Source organism: Melanerpes formicivorus, unplaced genomic scaffold, assembly GCF_026170545.1.
Source record: "Melanerpes formicivorus ecotype bairdi unplaced genomic scaffold, bMelFor1.0.p_v2 SCAF_8, whole genome shotgun sequence".
Taxonomy (NCBI): domain Eukaryota; kingdom Metazoa; phylum Chordata; class Aves; order Piciformes; family Picidae; genus Melanerpes; species Melanerpes formicivorus.
This window is the reverse complement of record NW_027142360.1, coordinates 17,615,004-17,639,658: the sequence shown is the minus strand read 5'-3', so window position 1 is coordinate 17,639,658 and position 24,655 is coordinate 17,615,004. Positions and strand designations below refer to the sequence as shown.

The following is a 24,655-nucleotide window of genomic DNA, read 5'->3' as shown; positions in this document are numbered from 1 at the left end:
TCTGTCTCCTCCACCCCAGATTTCTGTAGTGCACAAAGCCATAATTTAGGCCCAAATGTTAATGTTTAACTCATAGTTATTTATATCCTCTTATCTTACAACCCATATGTAATCTGATAATCAATCGGTGACTGCCTGGTTAAATAGCTGGTGTGCAATTATAGACTTGTCATTTGTACATACAGCAGGATAGTAAGGTACCCCTGAAATGTGCTTTGCTTTTATTTTAGCTAGTTAAATTTCTGTCATCTCCTTGATAATTCTGTTAGGATGTACTAATTCTCTTTTCAAGCAAGATACAGGAATATTCTTTCTAGTCATTGTTGTAAATATTGTTTGAGTGTTGTTCAAAAAATAAAGTACAGATTCAGCTGAATGATGATTTGCAAAGCAGAATGAATGAAACTCCAATAACACATAAAAGAACTCCTGATTTCTATTCCACTGAAGGAGATCTGGTTTTCAATTGAAGTCTTGTTTGAGTAAAGATTTGTCAAGGTTCGGACTCTTGCCTTTGTAAAAGCAGTCTCTCCTGAGGGATGTTATAAGATCTGTTCAGAACAATAGCAAAGGAGAATGAGAGCCTGATCCAAAATTCACTGAAATCAAAGGAAGTATTCCCATTATTCAAAAGAAGATTATAGAGTGATGTATAGGAAAATACTAGGAATTATTCCATCAGCCTTCACAGGAAAACAATTCCACTGTAAGCATTGTTGTTCATGGAAACCATTGTGCTTACAGTTCCAGGAACAAGAGCTCTTCTTCTTAAAACCGTATTAGAACAAAAAGTACCTACATTTTCCTTGTTTTTCTTCTTGAAGATGGTGAAACTATTACTTTAACTGAGTCTGAACAGAACAAAAAGGAGAGATTTTCGAATCAGAGTGTCTATAATTCCATATCTCTATGTCACATGAAGCAGTGAGATTTGTAAAAAAATGTCCACAATTCCTATAAAATTAGTATTTGTCTTAATTACTGCTTAATATGAAATTGTATTCTTCTTACAGGATGCTTTTGTGAAAAGACTAAAACGGTGCCTTTATTAATAACCGACATTTTTGAGCAGTGCAAAGAGAGCTCTATTTGACCAAATAGAATTCTCATCTTTTCATTTTGTGGTGCATTTTATAGCATTTTACAGAATTTCCTTTTATATTTCAAATTACCTAGCCAGTTGTTTGCTTTTAAAAGAATCTAGTTCAGGGATGGAATTGGTCAGCTGCATAGACATGTGGTCAGGTTTTTTTCTCTTTGTCCTTTCTCTTTTCCCCCAGAACTCAACTTTTATTCTCTTGAAGCTACATGTCAAAGTGACTCAAGATTTGATTGCTTTGAGATGCTCATTTTGACTTTGAAAGGGCTTGGTTTCCAAGTGACCCAAAAAATACCTGTTCTTTGCTACTCTGCCACCCTTTGGATTTCCCAAACTCAATAGTCAGAAACATGAAACCTGTTAATAGTGTAGGCCTAACGCTGGCACCTCTGCAGCCAATGGAACATTTTCATTCCAAAATCTACCTGGTGCAGATATATAAATTTCAAAAGATGGAATAATGATCAGTTAGAGATTTTAACTTGTCTAGATGTCTGTCCATGGTGCTAGTAGCAGTTACTATTCTCCAACAGAGATAGCAGAACAGGAATCGCTTGATCCAGTACATACAAACTTAATCTGTTGCTGAGCCTTCTCTGCTGGAGCTTTATGTCTGTGAGTAGTTTGAAACACTGCTTGGAATAAGGAATGACAATTTGCATGGCTGAAACTTGTGATTGCTCACTTTTTCATTGCTAATCTGGATGTTGAAAGTATGCAATACATATATAAAATGTATAGGCCGTGATACAATGATTTACTCAGAAGTGCTTTCTCCTGTCCAGTGCCATGCAGGAGTGAGGCTTCTGGAAACCTCTCTATTCTGTATGTCCCCTTCCACTCCTCACTGAATCACATTCCAAGTTTCTAACCTCCCCCTTCTCTCTGACTTGCTCAAATGACTATAAAGAATTTATCTTCATGTTCACTCTTTCCTCCTAGCTCCAGAAACAGCTGTCTGAGCTGGATGAGGATGACTTATGCTATGAATTTCGTCGAGAACGTTTCACCGTCCATCGCACTCATTTGTATTTCCTACATTATGAATATGAGCCTGCTTCGGACAATACTGATGTAACACTAGTGGCTCAACTTTCAATGGACAGGTAGGAAAAAAAAATCTTTTGTTGATCTGGAAACATGAGACAATTAATATTTTCTTACAGAGAAATCCCAATTATGTAGTGCTTTGGGGAGAGAAAAAAGCTGCTTTTGTAGAAACTTGGATGTCATACTGTAAGACCTCTCTTGAGTTAGGAGTAGTGCATGTAAATAGCACACATGCATCCAGACTTCAGCTCCACACTGCACCTATGAGTGTGGATAGAGTTCATACTAGGCAGACTACTGCAACTGCAGGGGTTGTGACCTTATCACTCTCTACAACTACCTGAAGGGGGGTTGTAGACAGGCAGAGGTTGGTCTCTTCTCCCAGGCAACCAGTACCAGGACAAGAGGACACAGTCTCAGGCTGCACCAGAGGAGGTTTAGGCTGGAGGTTAAGAGGAAGTTTTACACCGAGAGAGTGATTGCCCATTGGAATGGGCTGCCCGAGGAGGTGGTGGAGTCACCATTACTGGAGGTGTTCAGGAGGAGACTTGATAGGGTGCTTGGTTGCATGGTGTAGTTGGTTGGGTGGTGTTGGATGATAGGTTGGACATGATGATCTTGAAGGTCTCTTCCAACCTGGTTTATTCTATTCTATTCAGTTGTTAACATTGGCAGGCATTATTAGTTTATGGAGTTTTATGGCAGCTTAGAAAAAAATATGTTTATGATAGACTTAGGCAAGTAATTGTCGTTGATCAAGTTTTTACACACAGTATTTCTTCATTAGACAACATTAGTTTTACTTTCATTGGCATTTCCTTGCAGAAAATCTCAATTAATGATTTTTTTCTTAGAGTGAAAATCAAAACTAAACATTTTAGTGTCAAATTGGGTAGTTAAAAATAATTAGGGTGTTTTTTAATGTGCTACTGTGGAATTAAAAACATCTGCTTTTGAGGAGAGTCATTGCATTTTTACACAAATGTCGATATTCAGAATTTAATATTTCTAATCTAGCTCTTTTTGACTTCTAGTTTTGATGTAAAGTGGAATTTAATTTGTATTTCATTTGGGGGGGGAAAATAGTTCATTTCATGACAGGTTCCACCTGCACCTTTCTGATTCCCACCCTTGCAATTAGCTGTAATTTTTCAGAAGGTCTGAAAGTGCAGTCTGGATCAGACAGCTTTGTGGAATTTGGAACTGTCAGTCTCCTTCTGCTTCTGCTTCCCAGCGCGGACCTAGTCCAAACTTTGCAGTTACTGCTATCAGAGCGGGTTACAAAGCAGGTCACAACTCCTTGAATATAAGCCAGAATCTAATATTCCATTTAGCAGAGCACATACAGAATGCAACATGACCCATGAATACCATCACTGCTACACCAGTGGAGGTCAGCAGTATTTCAGAAGGGTTGGAGAAATTCAGATCAGCAGAACAGTTACAACCTGGTTTAAAATAAACATGAACGAATGGGGGCTGTTCTGTTTTGCCAGTGCCTCAGCAGTGCACCCTGCACATCATGTTATGCACATGTGCTATGCACATCCATGTCTGGTTTTTAATTGAGGAAACTAGAAAAATAAAGAAAGAAATTACACAGTAAATTAGTAAAGCTGGTGTGTGCACATAGTTTATTTTCCCCCCAGAATTTCATTCCAAAAAAAAAGGAAAAGAATGCGCTGGGGCTCAGTGCTGATTCTCTGGCACTGATGCAAAGTCTGAGCATCTGTTTCCCTTTCTGGATCCTCACTGGGGCACATGTTTTTATTGATAGACAGAACCGCACATTTTTATTCAGGAAGAACAGCCCTCCTGGTACTGTGCAGGAAAAAATCTTCCCTGCTTCATTGGTGTGTTGGTATAAATTATTGATTTAAGTGGAAAATTCTTTCTTTCAGCTAAAATCAATAAATAATATCATACCAAAGAGCTGTTTAGCTGCTTTGTTTTCTTCCCCATCTTTCTGTTACTGCCTTATTTTTTTGGATCATATTTAAACTACTTTTATTAAACTCTTCCAGCACAGCCAGAGAGATTTAAGAACAGTGTCTCAGATGTAAGATGACATGTACATAAGCAGTGTGCTATTTGCTACTTTTCCTGCATCATTCTTTCAAATGATATCTGAGTAAAGGAAAAAAGCAACTCCCGGTGTCTCCAATTATAGCCCTGTTAGAGTATCCAATTATAGTCCTGTTAGAGATAAGGCTGACATGACTATCATGACAGGCTTATGTTTACCTGTCCTGTAGGCCTGGGAAATGAAAGAGAGAGATGAAGTTTAGAAGCTAACATTAGTGTGTAAACAGAAGCTTTGTGACAGACTTTGTTCAGTGTTGTTCATCATTGGTTAATAGTCACCTTTTATATAGAAGGGACATTTTGTTAGATAGCGTCTTGATTGCATCACTGTGGTTTCCATGCTTGTGTTTCAGGCTAGGCAGCCTTCTTAAAGGCATGGTATGTACGTGGGGTTCAGAAACCAGAGTGAGAGTTGACAAAAATGTGAGATCAGAATGTGGACAAGCATTACACTGTTAGAAGTCTAGATGATAATGAATTGTAAATGGGTTGAGTGTTGTTAAGGAGAAAAGTGGAATCAAAGTATCTCACAAAACAATTGAATTCCAGCAAAATGCACCTGAACAAAACAGACTTTTAAAGTATTTACCAACTAAATTATGACCTCATTTATTATGCAGAACAGCTGTCTGTTTATTTCCTCTAGAGTCCTTAAGAGAACACATTCCTCAAGATGGCTAACAAAACCAAATCAGGTTGGTCATGTGGTTAGAAACTTGTGAATCTTTTATGATCAAAGGAGAGTATAGTAATAACCTGCAGAGAGCAGATTATGGAGCATCACCCAGCAGGCCTGTATCAACATCATGGAAGTGGAGCTTGTCAATGAAAGCAACACAGAAAATGGAGTATTCTGAAGGACACTAAGCTGTCCAGGTGGAAATTTATACCAGCAAAACGCAGTTCCCTCTTAACTACCAGGAAAAGCTTTGCAGGCATTACCAGGTGTGCCATTTAAATAAGTTATGTATGCCATTTGTCCACTGCGTGGAGTCCTTGAAAGGCCTTTTGCTGCATTTCATGTTAGGCAAGTATTCCATTTTTAAAAGGCTGCCCTAAATCTGAGTGCTGATGAGTTTAGTTTTCTGATTAATGTTGGGAAAAAAAAAAGAAAGAAAGGGAAAAAAAAAAGTCTTTTTCTCTCTTTCTTATTTGTGCAATCAAAAGCCTAAAGCCTTCACATACTTTATTTAGATCTTTTTCATCGATTCATGTTTCTAATTCTGCTCTGTGTTTCAGGGCTGATAATAACCTTAGCTTCAATAACAGATAAAATAATGTAGACTAGTAAAGGTAATATCTCATATCTAAGAAAAAAATGATTATATCATCTTGGATGTCATCATGATCACTCAGAAATGCAGGAGAAAAAAAAACTCTTAATTTTGAATCAGAATGTATGTTTGGTGGCATATTATTCCCTTCTGCTGCAAAGCTTAGGGAGATAGGAGGAGGCAGGAAATTATTTTCTCTGATCATGATGATGCAGAAAACTTTTCTTGTGTTTTGTATAAATATTAATGGGAAATATCTAGTAATATGGATTTGGAAGGGAGAGAAGATAATCATGTTGCATAGTTTATCCTTCATAATTTTTAATAGAATATCTGGCTAGGCTGCATTGGTTCATTTCCTTTTGTATTAACTCAAGAGGCTTTGTAATCAGTCCTTGCTATATTTTTGGGTGGCATATCTTAATTCCTAAGCAATCCTCTATAAATTACCCAAAGTGCTTAAATGATATTGATCAGGCTGGGCTTGATTTATGCTTGTGTATGAGATCTTTTGTTGTGATTTTCATCAATAGTATTGTAACTGCTGGACACTTTTTCAAATATGCCTCAATACAATCTGGTTTTAAAAGGATATAATGAAATTTGAAGTGCTGCTAAAACATACACAAATTAGTGCTTTAATGATGGTTTTGTCTTAAAATGGTTTTTTTTGTATTCCACAGCAATGCCATGTCTCTGCTTCCTTCTCTCCATACTCCCCACATATAGTAAATCCCATTTCAATCAATGTGTCATCTTTTTGTCCTTTCCCTGACAGTGACTTTTCCTCTAGTCACTGCTGAAGTTCATATAAGTCAGTATTCCCTTGACCTGTAACTTTCAACAACTGTTTAGATCTGACTGTCTTGCAAAAATCTGGGGAAAGTTTTCCTGAACAAGAGGTAAAATGATTTTTGGGTCTGTGCACCTTTCTCCTCCACTGTATTATGTTAGTGTGTGAGAATAGCTTGATCTGAAGTGTGGATTGAGCACTAGGCACTGCTTAATATTGAGACCTCTGTCCTGCAAGTAAATCCATATAGGCAGATCCCTGTAAATGCACAAAGCTCCCATCAGATGAAGTCCCATCAGCCATGTGGGGTTTCCTGCACCATCAATACTTTAGGCAGAAAGGATAGTGTTGATTTCACTGAGTTGTGGATGCATGTATCTGAGCTAGAACTGCCTTAGGCTTGTTTGCATTCAGGGGAGACAAGTAAGCCTGTCTAGGGTGAAGTCCATTTCCAGAAGGAAACATCAACTTACAGGAGATGAATTGTGCTGTAGAAGTATTTATTGCCTTCCACCACATGAATCACAGAATCACAGATTGTTAGGGGCTGGAAGGGACCTTGAAGGATCATCTAGTTCAACCCCACTGCCAGAGAAGGATCACCTATACCAGATCACACAGGAACTCATCCAGGCAGGTTTTGAATATCTCTGGAGAGGGAGACTCCTCAGGTGACCCCAGTCTGTTTCTTTTAAAGACAGATACCTGCATTTTATCAGATGGACCCAAACAAAAAATGCCAAACAGGGAGACTGTCTTTCATATTCTCACCCTTCCTCTTTCAGGCTCCAGATGCTTGAGGCCATCTGCAAACACTGGGAAGGTCCAATCAGCTTGGCTCTCTATCTTTCTGATGCGGAAGCCCAGCAATTTCTGCGCTACGCCCAGGGCTCCGAAGTCCTTATGAGCCGCCACAATGTGGGCTACCACATCGTGTACAAGGAAGGCCAGTTCTATCCCGTGAACCTGCTGCGGAACGTGGCCATGAAGCACATCAGCACACCGTACATGTTTCTGTCCGACATTGACTTCTTACCCATGTATGGACTTTACGAGTACCTCAGGTAAATGGACAGTGGAGGGAGTCCCACTGTCACCCACGTTTTCAGCCCCTCCAAACCCCACCCTTCTCACATGTTCCCAAAACAAGGCCAGCTGAGCAGATCTGAAAGAGGCGGCTTATAGACGTTTGAAGTATGACAATGCTCAGAAAGGCATAAACGTTTTTAGAGTAGAAGAAGGAGCTGCAACTGGAAGTAAACCAATACAGCTGGGAAAGGAAAAAAAAAACAGGCCTAAATGTGATCCCTTTTAGGCATCAGAATAATTCCCTGAGAACAGAAGAAGAATCAATTTGGAAATTGAACTGGACTAAGTATTATTAAATGTGCAAGAGCCTCCTGCATTAGCAGAGATGTGAGCTGGGTGATTTCCCTAAACATCCCTGGTTCTTAATGTCACTGACAGAAAAAACATGCAAAGCATTACTGAATTTGTTTTCCCTGTGACACACTCTTAATCCAGTTCCATATCTTGAAAAGAGGATGATAGTCTAATCAGCTCAGAAATATGACTGCAGTGCCAGCACCTGTCAAGGAGAAATAATTAGCATAAGGAAACTGGGCAGAGTAACCTCAGTGTGTATTGTATCGTAATGAGTGTGAGCAGGTTGAGCTGAGCAAACTACAGACCTCTGATCCATTAACTGAGTGGTTTTTTTTTTAATGAAGACCTTTTTCCCCTGCAGAGGCTGGTCACCTGAGGGCAAAGCATAGAGCAAGGAGGACACCCTGTGGCCAGACAGGAGGATTTCAGTTCTTTAGTCCTGATCAGTCTTGCTTTTCATCTCTGTTCTAATTTGGTAAAAGTTGATCAAAGTATTCCAGTGACAGTCTGCCTGTAGGTGATCCCTTTCAGTCCATAAGTCCAGGGATCTGGGGCGTAAAGGGAAATGTATCTTCAGGTATTGTACTTATGAGGAATTCCTCTGTTTCAGGCTTGACTGAGTAAGCATTATCTTCTCACCTCTCCTTCATGTGGAGAATTAATTGTCTTTTCAAAACTTCTGCCTCCATGTAGGGGGCCAAAGTCACTGTTCAAAGGGCTGTGAAGAAAGGCTGAGAGAGCTGGCATTGCTCTGCCTGGAAAAAAAGCTTTGGGGAGACCTTATTGAATCCTTTCAGTACATAGAGTGGGAACTCTAAGAAAGATGGTGACAGTCTTTTTAGCAGGGTCTGTTGTAATGATGGGTAATGGGGGTTTTTCAAAGTAAAAGAGGGTAGATTTAGACTAGGCATAGGGAAGACATTTTTTACAATGAGGATGATGAAACACTGGAGCATCTTGCCCAAAGAGGTGGTAGAAGCCTCATCCCTGAAAATATTCAAGATCAGGTTGGATGGGGCTCTGAGCAACCTGATCTTGTTGATCAGTTCTCTCTGGTCACTGCAGGGTGGCTAGACTAGATGATTTTTAAAGGTCCCTTCTAACCTGAACTGTTCTGTAATTGTATGGATTTAAGACTACAGATTTCAGTAATTCTGACATTTTATTGCACTGTGTCAGCTTGTTTCCCATGTATTTTAGGGATATTTATTTTTAATTTGTGCTGTAAGAACCCCAAAATGATTCTGTCCCTTACACACATTATCTGTCTCAAGATAGGGACAGTTCTTGTTAGCTTCTCTGTTCTTTGACATTATGGTTGCATAGTGTTACATTTCTTCAGATTGATGCTGGACACAGTAAGGAGAGCAGCTGTTGATGCCAGCATGTAGTACTGAAAAAGCAACTTGTTTCTCCATGCTGCTTCACAGTGCACTGATGGGAGCCAGCATTGAAAGGAAAAAGAGAGACAACAGAATGATATGACACAGTATACTTGAAATGTTACAACCATTGAAATAACTCTCATATGGTGGCAATGCATTATAGAACTAAATGCACAGTGAGGCCACCATTGGTGCTGTTTCAGAAAACAAACAACAGATTCACACTGAAAGCTGTTGCATCCAAGACCTTGTGTTAATCTACCAGCCTTTTGTGAGGCACATACCACCATAACTCTGACTGTGGGTCCCTGTTACCTGGGAATATCACAGAATCACAGAATACATTCAGTTGGAAGGGATCTCAAAGATCATCCAGTCCAACCCATGACCTAGCATTGAAGGGTCTACACTAAACCATGTCCCTAAGTGCCAGGTCCACACACTGCTTGAACACCTCCAGGGACAGTGACTCCACCACTGCCCTGGGCTGACCATTCCAATGTTTGATAACCCTTTCACTGAAGAAATATTTCCTAATATCCATCCTAGAATCAAAACTGCTAATCTGCTACTATCAACTCTTAGAATAGAATAAGAATAGAATAGAATAGAATAGAATAGAATAGAATAGAATAGAATAGAATAGAATAGAATAGAATAGAATAGAATAGAATAGAATAGAATAGAATAGGAGTAGAATAGAATAGGAGTAGAATAGAATAGACCAGGTTGGAAGATACCTTAGAGATCAAGTCCAACCTATCATACAACATAGGGATTGGATTTTTTGCTTTTGTTGCTTTTTCAATATATTTCTCTGAGCAAAATAGCAGGGAGGTGTGGTGAAATGATTTTACATATGGATGCCCTGTTTCTTTCTGCATTGACTGTCCCTACTGTCTCTGCAAGCAGCTGATTAGTCCTATCTATCTGAATGGCAGCAACTGTTTGAGAGATGTACAAACCTTTTCACCTTCCTTTCTGCAGATAGAACAACCATAAGCAAATAGAAATAATGTGGTGTTTCAGGCATCACTTTTTACAGGATGAGCCAAACAAGTCTCTCTCACTGCGAGTCTGCTGATTTACATATGTTGTATGTTGTGTTCTCTGCAGACAATATTTTCTCAGAAAAAAAGGAATTTTTGGAAGGATTCTCAACATGTTTTTCAATGTATTTTGAAGCTGTGCTTTTCCCTCAAAACAGCCAGATTTGAAGGAGATGGAGGTGGTGAAGGTGATGTTTGTCTGTCCCTCTAAGTATCTGGTCCTGGCACTTACATTTGTGCTAACTGAGCTTTTTCACAGCTCCCAAGCAAGACCATTTCAATGCTTTTAAATCTCCATCAGCCCCCACTTTTTGTCCTGCCTTACTCTTTTGTGAAGTAGGAAAGGAAAGAAATGTATCCTTTAAAGATTTCCTGTTTATGAAATTCAGACACTTTCATGGTCTGTGCTGAGTCTAAGTCTTTTGTTGACTTCCCTCATTAGTTACTGAGGTCACTGTATCATTGCTCCAGAGGTAAAGGCTCCTTCTGGTTGCTACAGGTAAGGTGTGCAGATCATCTTCTGTGTTGTTCTAACACAAAATAACTAGGCAGGCTGCTTATCTGCAGCCGTCACAGCTATCATTGAAGTTCTTTCCTGACACATTTGTGTAAAAAATGCCCTTTGCTTCCAGGGACACATTCAGCATGAATTGGGACCTGGCATCCAGCCTCTATCCACACTTTTATACCTGGCCCCTGCAATATGAGTTGTGAAGTATTTCTGGTTGTTCTTCAGCATCTCAGCAAGAGACACATTTCATGTTGTGCCTCTTGGCTTTTATTTGTTGAATGCCTTTGCAGGGTATGCATTCATTGCTTTTGCAGGGAGGAAGAACATTCTAATGAATTTAACAATGGACTGACAACTCTCCAGTTTGTACCACAAACTCTGTGACTGCTCTATTTGATCTTGAACTAACCACTTCCTGAGTTCTTGATGGCAGAAGCTAATTTGAATTAATGGACTCTTTTTGTCTGAGTTCACTGCTTTAGGATTAGGTTGCTAACTTTTCTGGGTCTGAGCTCTGTCCTCCAGAAATGGGAATGATACTACTATATGAGAATTCTGTGTTAATTTTTGGAAAGTACTATGGAGATGATAAGATTTGTTTCAACATGCTAGAGTTCATTCAATCTGCAGGGAACCACTTGTAATTTAAGATTCATTTCCCCCATGCTCTGTCAAAAATAGGGTCAATTGGTAGGCTTAGGAATTTCACCCTTCACTGTGTCAGAATGGCATGCATCAGGTCTGAACACAAAGAAAGAGAAAGCTCTTCATAGAATCCTACATCCTTACTTTGGGGTTTGGTGGGGAAAGGACAGATACTGGATCATATTACTGAATCCCAAAAGCAGCCCTCATAAGGACAGTGCAGGAATTACACACTTTGTTACTGCTAGTTTGCAGAGTACCAGATGTGACCAGATGTGTTCCCTGCATTATATTCCACAGGCCTTGAAATACCAACAGTGAAAATTTTCCAATTCCAAATGTAACAGAACCAATCAGCAGATGGCATCTCCACATAAAACAGGAAAAAAGTCACCCCAAAGAAAAAGAAAAGTAGATTTGCTTCCAGTAGGAACAGGTTAGACTTTAATCTTCTTGTCCAAGGAACAGTCCACCAGCCAAGTTATCAGAATGAAATGAAAGGTGTTTCTCCCCCTAATCCTCCTTGACATTATCACAAGTTACATGGCTTCTATTGTATTTTGTCACCTGCATGTCAGCACTGATCTCTTCTTCCCCTTACATTAGTCCATTATGTCATTTAATCCAGGCTATTCAACTCGCAGGTCAGTGCTGCTGGACTTCTTGAATGAGCATGTCTCAACTTACAGATGGTTTTGGTGAACCCTCCACTTTGACCTTACCAACATGACCTTATCTCAGATACTCACAAATCTCTTGAAATCTCTTCTGCAGAGATTATCCTGCTATTTTATTTCATTCTTGAAGAACCTCCAGCAGTTTGACTTTGTTTGGCTACAAGTATTCTTGTTTTCAGACCTCTGCTTCTCTCCACTTACCTGACTTTTCACATTGACCTTTCATGGTGCAAGTGATTTCAGCCTCTTCCATCAGTTTATTCCCTGTGCCTTTTGGTTTTCTTCATGAAGGTACTGTCATTTCTTCTTCCCATCAGTTCTGCCATTGACACCTATATTAAATTTGCAGATGACAGGAGTAGGGAGTGTGCAGAAAGGATATTGATATCCACATTATTTTTGTGCTTCTATCCCATATCTTACAAAATGAGTCACGTTCAGCACTAGTTGCAACACAACTTGCTCTATTTAACAGTCTCTGTTGTTACTCATTTGATACCTATGCCTGCTTCAGCTTTGTTCAGCTTCAGACTGAGAGGCCTTAATTTCTACCTGGCTTTTTTGAGCTCTCCATCAAAAAGATAGTAACAGCCATAAATGGAAGCTGCTTTTTCCTTGCAGAGCCCAAAGGCTGAGCATCACTGCAAATGTTACCTGCTCCTTCCTAGAACTGAATCCCCAAAGCTCTACCACTCCAGGGCGATAGATTGCACAGAGTCTAGAAAGCTGAGATACTGGAAAAGGAACTATGTTAGTGTCCTCTGCTCTACAAGAAGTTGTGATGGGCAAGAAACATTTAAGAGCATCATAAAGATGGTGCTGGCACTGCTCAATGATTCTGAAAGGTTGTGGAGGCTGACTGTGACTGAGCCACCTATTTGCACGCATGTGTCTTGGCCTGTACTGATGGTGAAGGAGAAGCTAGTGAAGAAAGCACAAAAAAGTTGTAATATGATGCTGTCAAAGTCCTTCAATTGTGAAAAAGTTCACTGGAATGTGGCAACTAATCTTTAAACAATGCAAACTTTGCAGTAAGGCACTGAGAGCAGATTTCTTTTTATAGAACAGGCCGATAGGGTGGTGTGAATTCTCTGAAATTCAGACTTTATTAAATAGCCTTGCTCTTCTTCTTTTTCTCTGATGGCAATATAAATGAATTCTAGGTATTCTGGGTCTAGAAAAGTGATTTGTTTTGGTCCTTCTGTTATTATGACAGTCATCCCAATTTCTTCATCTTGTAAGACTGTAGAGAATTTGCTGCTTGTCAACATTGTCCTTGATTGCTTGTTGCAATAACATAAAAGTCAGGACAGTGAATCCTGTTAAGGGGAACTGACTTTGACAGGGAGAGAGAGGCATAGTTCTCCTATGAAATATGAAAATAATGAAAGGAAAATCAAGACAGAGTTATTTCTAATGACAAGCATAGTAAGATTCAGTTTGGGGATGGAAAAGTAACTTCTTTTTCTTTGGGTTTTACTTTGTTAGGAAAGAATAGACTGAATGGCAGGCAGGGTAAGGCTGCTGAACCATTGTTCTGCATCAGTCATCCTAAGGCCCCTGTCTGGAGAAGGGCCCTACTGTGCCAAATGCAGTACGTGCTCACACCCCAAAACAGTCTGTGCACTGCACAGCTGGCAGTAAAAGAGGGCAAAAAAGCAAGGCACCTCAGTTCATACAGTGCAGAGCTCATCTCTGCAGGAAACAGTCTCTTTGCCCTATGGACAGAGCCAAGCACCAATGAGCTCCAAACTCTGGGTACTACCATGCACGTGGTTAACAATACTCATGTAAATACTGCTGATGTACAGTTTGGTGATCTGCACCATGTCCCATTGCAGTAGATCCATGCCTTACCTTGAACAAAGACCAACCACCATGGCAGCAGTGTTCTTGAAAGCAAATAACTGGTCAATGGTGGTATTAAGGTAACACTAACTTTACAGGACACACAGAGCTCCAAAAATGAACTAAAAAGCAAGTATGATGGCACAGCATAGTACAGAGAATAGCTGGGCTGAAGTGCAGCCAAACTTTGCAGTCTTACTTGAGTCCTGAATAAATCTCTTTTTTCCTCTTGAACTGCCATTGACTGGACAACACCTTCCCATATGTGTAGTAACAGTCAACTAGGTTGCTCCTAAAGAGATGGCCAGTTGGCCATGCTCAGAGTGCAAGTTCAGCTTTGTGTACCCCTGGACATGCAGGGCAGCACTGGTCAGTAAAACAAGAAAACTTTTTGAGCTGTGATACTCTCTCTGCACTTAGAGCATCAGATCAAAAGTAGAGGAAAATAGGAGGCACTCTTAGGGAAGAATCTGGGTTATAGTTACATTTACAGTATCAAACTCCCCATTCTCTGCACTTTATTTTGAAAAACCAAGTGATTCACTCCATTTAAAATGTTCCAGCTTATATTTGTTGTTTCTTTTTGCCAGGAAGTCAGTCATCCAGCTAGACCTGGCTAACACCAAGAAAGCTCTGATCGTACCTGCTTTTGAGACCCTCCGCTACCGCCTCTCCTTCCCCAAGTCAAAAGCAGAGCTGCTATCTATGTTGGACATGGGAACCCTCTTCACATTCAGGTAATGAAAAGTAATGAAGTGTAGTCATTATCTCTAAGGATTATTTTTTTTATGTTCTTGGGAATATTTGATTTTTCTCTCTCGCTGTCAGCTGGCTAGCTCCATTAAGAAGCCGATTGGCAATTTTTCCCCCCCCTTTTTCATGGGGAGGCAGTGAAGGGAATCATGTGTGGATATATGCCATCTGTGAGCTCAGCATTTTATCTACTATTATAGTCCTCTACTGGAGGACTTCAGTTGTTAAATTGAATTTGTTTTATTTTCATCATTTTTTATTGTGCTACAAAATCAAGCATGACCATTACACTCATGTGCGTGTAATTTGCTTTCTGGCAGCCAAATACTATGCAGATAGCTATGTCCCTCATCTGACCAAAAATAATTTCTCTCTGCTCATTGGTTGACTTCCTTACTGACTTACTGGAAAAACAAATGCAAGCTTGTTGTGTACTCAAAGTGTGAAACAGCTGCTTCAATAGCTGGAGTTTCTCAATGCAGAGGTAGAAGTATGCTCTGACTAGAAGTTGAGAAGATCGCCTAAATTTGGAGCTCTTCTCTAAGACTCCTTTTGTGGCTATGAACAAGTCTCTTCTATTGTCTGCCAGAGTTCTCAGTTTTAAAATCAACTGCCAGGGGTTAAGTGTCTCTTGGGTGTGTGTGTAAAGGTCTGATTAGCAGACATTTGTAAAGTATCACAGTAATGGGAAGAGTATAATAGGGCCTTACATGCACAGAGAGGGGGCTTAGGAGACCTGCATTCTCTTCTCAGCTCCACTACTGCCCTGCTGGGAGGTGGTACACGAATCAGTTCACTTTCTTGCACCTCTGTTCTCCATCTCTGAAGTGCAGGTAACAATGTTCACCTCTTACTTTTTACAGTGTTTTGAGATCTAGAGATAAAAAGATAGGTAATATCTGTAACCAGTGGAGCTCTTCTTCACCTCTTCCATCCTTCCCTTACTTTAGAGCTTTCCTCACACTTCTTCCATTCTCTGTCTTACACACCTCTCTATTTGCAGTAACCACCTTTCCCTCATGTGATTGCATGCTTATGTCTTCACAGACAGCCCATAAGAGCCTGGAAAACCTAGTTCTGACACTACCTCTACCAGTAACTGCCTTGAAATAGAAACTTAGGGTGATTGAGAGAGGCATGCCTCACTCTGGAAAATTACTTAAGGATACTGATAGAGCAAGTGCCTTTTACTCTCCCATCATTCTTTAGCAGTCAAATACAAATGAACAGATATTTGTTGCTAGAAAAGAATTGTTTCTCCTATAGCTGGAAGAAAAACAATCTTCCAGTGGAAAATGACACCCTCAGGATTTTCAGATGTTATATTCTACCAACAGCCAAACTTTCAGCTTGAACAGCAGTGGCCTTCTACTATAGTTTTCATCTTCAAGCTGTACAGCATGTTAGCATGTAATGTACACAGCCAGATTTGCAGATCCTTTCTCAAGTCCCACCCAGGAAAAAAATGTCTTTAACATCAGTGGGAGTTTTGCCAGAGCAAGGTTAAATAAGAATTGAAGGACACACAGTCTGTAGCTGTTATACTTATTAATGTAAGACACATTTTACAAATGCTTCCCCAGTTTGTTTTGGCTCATTTCATTGCTCAGATCTATCAACAGCCACAAAGCAGCTGTGATTTGTGCTGAGAATTTCCACCTCCGCCTTCAAGGTGCTTTAATAATGCTGCAATTCAAGGCTGAGCAGGTGGGAGTGAGCTAGGGAGGACTGCTGTGACAGTGATTGCTGAGAGTGCCTGCAGCATCCCAGTCCCTCACACCACATGGTAGATTACAATCTTTCCCTCACTGAAATTGCTTTTGTCACCTCTTTTCCAAATGGTGACCTTTTCTAACTCTGGGCAGCTAAGAAGTACAAACCAGCTCTCAATTACATTCCCCAGTCACCACCAGAACTGAAGGGAAAACATGTGAGCATCTGCAGCTGGCAAGGTGTGTTGTGTGGCAACCTTCCGCAGCAGTGGGCTGCTTGGTAGCAGCTTGCTGGCTTTGCTTGCAGGTGCTGGCTGTGACTGTGCCTGCTCAGTGCTTGGGTAATCACTGATGAACCACAAATGTACTGCCAACACAGCTTTTGGGCACAAGGGAAACCACAGCTGCTGGAAGACGCATCGTATTGAGAAAACATAACCAGCAAGAACTGATTACCTGGTTGCAGCCACAATCCAGCAAAATGTTTCAGCATCTGAGAACTGAACCGGGAAGGTCATTCTTTCACCAAAACATGTTTCTCACTGAAATGGGAAGCTTTGAGGGACAATGCAGGGAGGAAGAACACTCTTGAGAGGAATAATTATTTCACTTTGCTAATTTTACCAAAGTTTACTATACTTTTGAACTTTTATTTTAAATAAAGGGGATCAATAACACAAGGAAAGCATGCAGGGGGGAGGGAGGTGGGAAGGTGGGTTTTTTTCCCAGTTGTTTTCCATGAACTGTGGGAAAGAAACTAATCATTTTATGGAGATCTAATGATTTGGTTTGGATTTATCAAAATTGCCAGCATAGTGAAAAATATGCTGTTCACAATCTCCACAAAGTTCTCCTGGGACTCAGTGAGATCAAGTGTGGCCCTAAAATCCAATGTGTATTTAAGTCTTGAGTGACAAGGAACTGAGCAGGAAAATTAGATTTATTTATTTACCCTGTGAGATGGAAGACCAATACAGACAGTGAGCCACTTCTGACAACTGCATCACCAAGAGCAAAATCTCTTGGACATGACTCACTCTTTCATGGTAGCTTCCTCTGCTGCACATCCATGTAATGGTGCCTGCACATCCTACCTTGCAGTACATAGTGTGTGCTGATCAGCCGTCAGTCAAGATTATATGTGTGCGAACATATAGATGTAGACCCATATGATATGTATGTAATCCTAACTCTCACAGTTCTTGTTTCCAATTTAGTTATTCTTCTGTAATTAGTGTGTGCACATCTGATTTTTGTATCCTGTACTCATTTTCCTCTTTGTCCTGATCTCAGCCTCCATTTTGTTACCCTCTTTCCCTCTTTCAATCACTCTCAAAAGGCCAGCAGATCATCTCTGGGATTGTTTTCTTTAGTACAGTCAAGTTTGTTCCCTCCTTTCTCCTTTGTCTTTCCAATCTCACATCCATATTTTCTCTTCATTGTCTTTTCCCATTTACCTTTTTTTTTTCTGATAGTCAGCTCCCTCAACTCGCAGAGGTTATACTTCAGCTGCTTACACTGATATCACCAAAAAGGGTGCAAAGAAGTTGAATGTTTTTTTTATGGTTAGTGTCCTGTATCCTCCCTGTTTAAATCAGTGGGAGGGTGTTACTAGAACTACAGCAGCGTTTGACTGCTTCTCTGCAGGAATCTCTCAATCAACTGAAGTTTTTATGGGGCTTTGAAGATACAAATCACTCTGTAAGTGGTTAGTAGTCGTCATTATCACCACAATTAGTTTCGAAATGCCAGAGGTAGGATTTCAGAAGGTACAGCATCCTCAACACTCCCATATTGTTTTAAATCCTACATTGTGATTGTGGTTTTTTTCAGCATAAATAGGTGCCCATTAGCATCTGGGTAGATTACCCACTCATTTCCTAAAGAGACCAAGAAAAGCAATAGTCTCTTTGAAGACGATTCCAAAAGACATTAAGGATTATAAGCATCTTTATGAATCTGCTACTGTCATTTTTTTTAATACAGAAGGGCTCTGTTTTTCCAGATCCCCAAGCCATATATCTGAAAGTGGTGCAATCTCTTTATAGTTTAGAAATGCAGCCTTCAAAGGACCATGCACTACTTTGGACCCAAGCGCTGTCCTTGTAATTCTGTCCTCCTGCACTGCCCCTGAACAAGGAGAGTCAGCAAAGCTCAACTCCTCTATGGTTTTCCTGTTACAAGCTATATAAATACACAGTCCAAGTGAAAATTCCTAGGTTGTCATTTTGCATCTGTCTTTATTTTGCCAGTTGTTCTATTATCCATTGACAGACTGGATAATAGAACAGACTGGAACATCTCCCTAAGCAGGGGAATCAGGAACAGGAATAGAAATCCAGGGTTTGAAATAGAAATAGCTATAATGAAATAAAATAATGATTTTAACAACTAATACTAATGGAAAGTACACAAAGCTATTCTCAGCCTTCATAGCAGCCATGAGCTGTGCACTCCCAACAGTGAATGACAGTTGTCAAGCACTGCAAGAACCAGAACTCCAGTTAAAAGACAATGGTCACAGCAAACAGGAGAGTAGGCTTTCTGATTTACAGAATCAGAGAATCATAGAATTGTTGAAGTTGGAAGAGGCCTTTGAGATCATGTCCAACTACTCACCTAGAGCTCACAATCCTACAGCTACTGCTAAAACACTACCACTAAACCATGTCCCTAAGCACCACTTCCACACATCTTTTAAATACTTACACCACCTTCCTGGGCAGCCTGTTCCAATGCTTGATAATCCCATCTGTGAATTTTTTTCCCCTTAATATCCAACCTGAACCTGCCTTGGCACAACCTGAGGCCATTTCTTTTTTGTCCTGGCAGTTGTTACATATGAGAAGTATATACAGGGTAGGTGTGACGTTTATGCTATGAAATACTTCTGTTGGCCAGCTTGGATCAGCTGCCTTGGGCTTTCACTTCTCATAGCTGTAGCACCTGGCCCGCTTGAAACTGCTAAAGATCTTGATCATTATGGAGACCTGCAGATGATGGCCGGACACAAGCTAAAATGAAATGTCTTACCAACTTTCTTCTCACAAATAGAGCTTTGGTGAATAGAAAACTGACTCTATGATGCTGTCCCAGTGAAATCAGGACAGTGTACCTGGTTTTTGTGATGTCTCATAATGTTATGAGAGTTTCTGAGCTTCAAACATTAACTCAGGTCCTAATTCCAAAATATTTAATGCTGAGATCACCTCCCTTTGAGCACGAGTCCCCTCCTGTGAATTCCATGTACCTTACATTACAAACTGGCAGGATGTTTGTTTTGCCCCTTCTCTTATACATCTCAGGGCTTTGTAATACAGCTGGCCTGCTATGCTTTTGTTTCATTATTTAATCTATGAGCCTGCAGAAAGAGTCTGTCTCGTTGTTTTTTGGAAAGGTGTAAGAAGAATAAGTGGGCAGGAGACTCATTGACCCTGGCACTAATGGGCTGGATTCAAGCTGTGCTGGGAAGAGACCTGCTGCGACCTAAACAAGATTACCAAAGTACAAACTGATTTTTTCTGTAAATCAAGTTGATTACCTGACTGAGGATCACATGAATACTCCCCACAATGTGTAGAAACTACAGGAAAAAAAGCCTTTATGTAATATTTTACTTATTAATTTAATTAGCTACATTGGCTCCTGCCATAGTAATAACAGCAGTGAATAAAATGGAACATCTCTCCAGAGCTGCAGGTGTCTCTCATACGAATTATAAAACTGCCTATAAAACAGATCATGACTGTCACACTAATGTAGAAAGAGCTAATTTTAGGGTCCTCTCCCGAGCTACAGAATTTCACAACAGTTTTAGAGCACTGGTACAGACGTTTGGTTGCTAGGAATGAGGCACAGCGCTTCATAGCGCAGACGAACTGTCTGTGTACTTCGTTCCACATATTAGCATTAGGTGGTGTTTTCATGCTCCCCTTCACCAGCTAGATGTGTTTAAACACTGAGCACATGGAGGCTCTGGGAAACGTGCTGGAAACAGTCCTAGAAATTACCTCCGATGCGTTCCGAAAACGACGATGTGAACTGTAAACTAATGTCCGTAGTTTTCAGCGTTTCCTCTAACAAGTAACATTTGGTTTCCTCGCCAAGATGCACTCTATCTAATTGCCTCCCCACGTCCATGCCATTTATGTCTGTTTAAGGTACCACGTCTGGACGAAAGGGCACGCGCCAACAAACTTTGCCAAGTGGCGCACAGCCACCACTCCCTACCGCGTTGAGTGGGAAGCAGACTTTGAGCCATACGTTGTTGTGAGGAAGGACTGCCCGGAGTATGACAGGCGGTTTGTTGGATTTGGCTGGAACAAAGTAGCTCACATCATGGAACTGGATGCACAGGTGAGGAAACTACACCTGCATATCTCACCCAGGGCTGGGCCGCAGGGTTATTGAAATGAAATCTGTGTTCTGTAGAAAGGCTTCGGGCTTTGCATCACCAAAGTGCTCATGTGGCCTTACTAAACTCCTTAGATGAGTGCTTCTTGAGTTGGGAACACATAATTTAGTCCTTATCAGGCATTAAAAGGAGAACTGAATCTGATTTAGTTTATTTGTCAGTGCTGAGAGAGTTGTTATTTTGCAGTGGCACAATCCCTGCAGTGCCTACCTTCTGCCCAACAGCATGCCTGAGCATCACAGCACTTATTCTGAGTCTCATCACCTGCCAGGGGCTATGTGGATTGAGCTGGAAGTTTTTCAGTTAAACAGAGGTTGTTGATTCCCAAAAGCTAATTTCAAATTCAAGAAGCAATCTTAAACTGAATCCAAGACAAGCATCTTCAATTTCTGGTCTGGATTTGCAGTGTATCTCTGCAAAGCCAAGGACTTTACATTTCCATAGTCTCTGAATGTGGAACAGATTCTAGAGGATCCAGGTACTTGATCCATGGGCTTCCTGCCTCTTACATCTGTGATTGGAGATGAGGCTGCTGGGCATAATATGTAAGAACAAGGATGGAGAGAAAGCTGGAGTGTCCCAGACTGGCACTGGAGCTCTCAGAGCTGCCAAAGCCCCTCCCACAACCTAGATCTTAGAGGCTGACAGTGACTGTGACTCTGGAGTCTGGTGCTACTACTCACTGAAATGGCAGAGTCTGCATCTCCCTGTTCTTGGATGCGAAGCTAACTGCAGTGCTAATCAGCAGGGTCTGGGTCATGCCATTTCTTTTTAGTTTGGTTCATTTGGGTTTTTTTTTCAGTTTGCTCAGTCCCAGTTTTTGGACTGGATGCATTTCATGCTAACCTAAGCCAAATATTTTTGGTCATCTGTATCTTGCTGTGCTAGCTTTTACTTCAGCTGATCCTTCTCTGCTCAACTCTTACCAGTTTATGTGCAGAAGGGAAGCACGGGACATGCAGCGTATTACCAGGAGATTTTTGTCTCTGGGATGTAGGCTACAGTTTATTTGCATGCAGGCACGTATGTGGGAGGGATAATTTCTGTTTCTGCTGACAAATCCACAAATACCCTCCGCTTTCAGAAGGGCATTCCCAACAAATTCATGACTACTTATGTCAAGAAAAATTTATTACAGACCAGAAAAAAGAAATAGTCCCTTACATTATCATTAAAAAGAATACTTTATAGCACTTTAATTTTCCAGTGCACTTTCCAAACACTAATCAATTAACTATCAGTTGTGGAGAGTGCCAGTGTAATGATTTATTATTTGTTAATCTGGGTAACAAGGCTTATGTTCCCACTGGCAGCTCTCATCTAGCACTCAAGATTTAACTCCTCTGTTCAGAGATGATTGGCCAGCATACAGATTCACACATGGGAAATTGGAACATTTTTCAAAGCTGATCATAGTACAGATATTTTTAATGGCTATTGGATTCTAACTAACTCTGGGGAATTGTTTTTCCACTCTTCCAGCCTTAAAGATATTCTCACGTTGGAAAGAAGTTTCAGTTTCATCTGCAGAAATAAGAGTATTGGGAGGGGGTGTGGGATCACACAGCTACCTCCCCCTATGGTATTCTTCTGCTTTGGGGTGTCCACAGATCAGGTTGCTGCCAGCTGCTTGGCTGGCTTCATTACCAGCAGGCAGAGCAGCTTCTCAATTGAATTATGTCACTGCTTCTCACAACTGCAGCGTCTGTCAAGAGAACTGTTCCAGACTCCCTACTAAGGGCCTGTGCCACTACCATCCTTCAAAGCTGCACGCAGTGTGGAGATCATCATCATTATTTGGGGGGCATGCAGATGTCCACTGAGCTGGATAATGTACAAATACATAGATAACGACAGTCTCTGTCTAAAGAATTTATAACCAGTGAGACAGGGACAGAGGTTCCTGCAAGTACATTGCTTTCCTTATGGTAGAGATGGGCCAGTAGGAAAACTTGCCCCTGCTCTTCCAGTGACTGTAGAACTAGACTGTGAGCAATCCTTTTACCAAGACCTCAGCCCAGCATCTTTCGAAGGGGCTTATTAGCAGTGGACTACTAAGGTCTTGGAAGGCTTTATGTGCCTGAAGGCTTTTTGGAAGGACAGGAGCACCACTGTGCTGAATAATTTACACTGCAGAGCATAGATGGTCCCTGAATTACAGACTTGAGATACACAAATTACAGACTTGAGATACAGATAGAGAACAAAGAAAAGATTGTATAAGAGGGATGTATCATCACTGCAGCTTCAGCCTTTAGCTTTAAGGTCCCATAAGGGACATGCTTTGTAGTATGTACTTTATCAGCTCTCCTCACTCCACCATGCCAGCCTTTTTCTTTTATTTGGTTCCCCATTAGTTCTAAGTCTCTTCCAGCTAAATGAGCATCAGATTATTTTGCTCTTGCTGTACATTTTTCACCCCAAACAGTAGCTCATGGGGGCCCATTCCTCATTCCCATACATGGCGTTGTAATTTGGCACAAAAATTTACCACTTTAGCACTGTCTGGCAAGGAACATAATGAGAAAGGAGCAGCCACACAGTTGCATCTGCACCTGGCTGTCCAATACATGCTACTGTTTCTGGGATATGACTGAAGCCTTAGCTACACTTTGGGCTGACCAATACCACTGTCTGAGTTAGAAAATGGATCCACATTGTGTCCTACTCGCTTATTTCCATTTGTTTGGGCTGTATTGCTTAAACACTTGGTTTCTGGTAGGATCATAACCCAGCAGTTCTTTGTCTTTTCCAGGCTGATCATATCTTGTTAGGAGAGGAAAGATTTATATGTGATTATTAGCACAAGTGTGTTCTCTCCCATAAACCTCTTTCCCTAACAAAATGGTTTTGGAGTACTCTGCTACTGTGCTGCAGAGACTCTGTGTCTCTGCACAAACTCTTACATCTCCAAGTGACTGGGCTTTGCAAACCAGGGGAAGTTGTGCACCATTTCTTTTAAAGCCAGCACGCTCTGTGTCTATTCCTTCCCAGTCCAGTGTCTTCTGCAGAGAAGCAACAGCTGTAAATAGAAACTGAAGAGGACAACAAGAGCTTTGCCCATGGAATCTTCAACATTTTTTTTGTCCCCAATTTTTTGCATCCCATACAAGACATACTTTCAAAAAAGTTGTTGTAAAAAAGAGGTAGTGTCCTAGTTTTTAGGATGCTTCCTTTAGCTATGGAATACTGAGGTTCACATCCCTTTTCTGTCTAGTTTCTTGCAGGAGCAGGTACCTGCTTCTTGACATCCTACGTTAGTGACCTTCCAGTTTGCCTAAAAATCAGTTGTTGTCTAGCTTTGCTTTAATGATCATATATTTAGTTACAAAAATGAGTCAAACCTAACAGGAATAATTGAGGCCTAAGTGAAGTACCTTTTCTTAACAACAAAAAATTGTTGAAGAACTTGGCCAGATGTAAATGAAGAGAATTAGTGAAGTGGTTTTAGAGGAGAGGGTGAATTAGCACAGTATCTTGTACTGTGTGAAGGAGAACTTCATTTGCATAAAACCTTCTCAAAGCATATGGAATTAGCAGGTCCGTTTTCACACTTTGCCTACAAAAGATGTCATATTCTCTCTCAGGTTTATAAATAGTTTTGGACAGTTTTGTCACTGTAGGTATCTCAGTGTAGTGTAAATATCACTTATTCCAGCATCCCAAGCAAAGTAAACTGTAGGGACGAGAACATGCTTTTACCTGGACACTTGAGACTCACGCTGAGTGCATTCACAGCTGTGTTGGTTGTAAGGACACTACTGCCAAATTTCTGCTGCAGACATGACTTCAGGCATGCCTTTTGTACTGTTGCCCCATCATTTGGCTAACATGGAATAAAAGGTTTAAAAACTAAAAGTTGACCTTTCATAAAGCCCAGAAAAAGCAACCTTAAAAAAAAAAAAGGCAGGCTTATTTGGCTTCTCCAGGGGTGTTTGTTGTCTTCCAGCCCCATACTGTGCTGTTCCACTGTG

General features: G+C 40.7%; 1 protein-coding gene across 2 annotated transcripts in view; it reads left to right on the top strand.

The window, feature by feature from the left end:
- The window catches only part of LARGE1 (LARGE xylosyl- and glucuronyltransferase 1), a 296,670-nt gene that overhangs the window by 264,845 nt on the left and 7,170 nt on the right, over positions 1-24,655 (top strand). For both annotated transcript variants that reach the window (XM_068142337.1, XM_068142338.1), the window contains 4 exons: positions 2,042-2,205; positions 7,087-7,365; positions 14,393-14,539; positions 20,428-20,623. In XM_068142337.1, the coding sequence (XP_067998438.1) occupies positions 2,042-2,205; positions 7,087-7,365; positions 14,393-14,539; positions 20,428-20,623 (786 nt within the window). The remainder of the gene's footprint in view (positions 1-2,041; positions 2,206-7,086; positions 7,366-14,392; positions 14,540-20,427; positions 20,624-24,655) is intronic.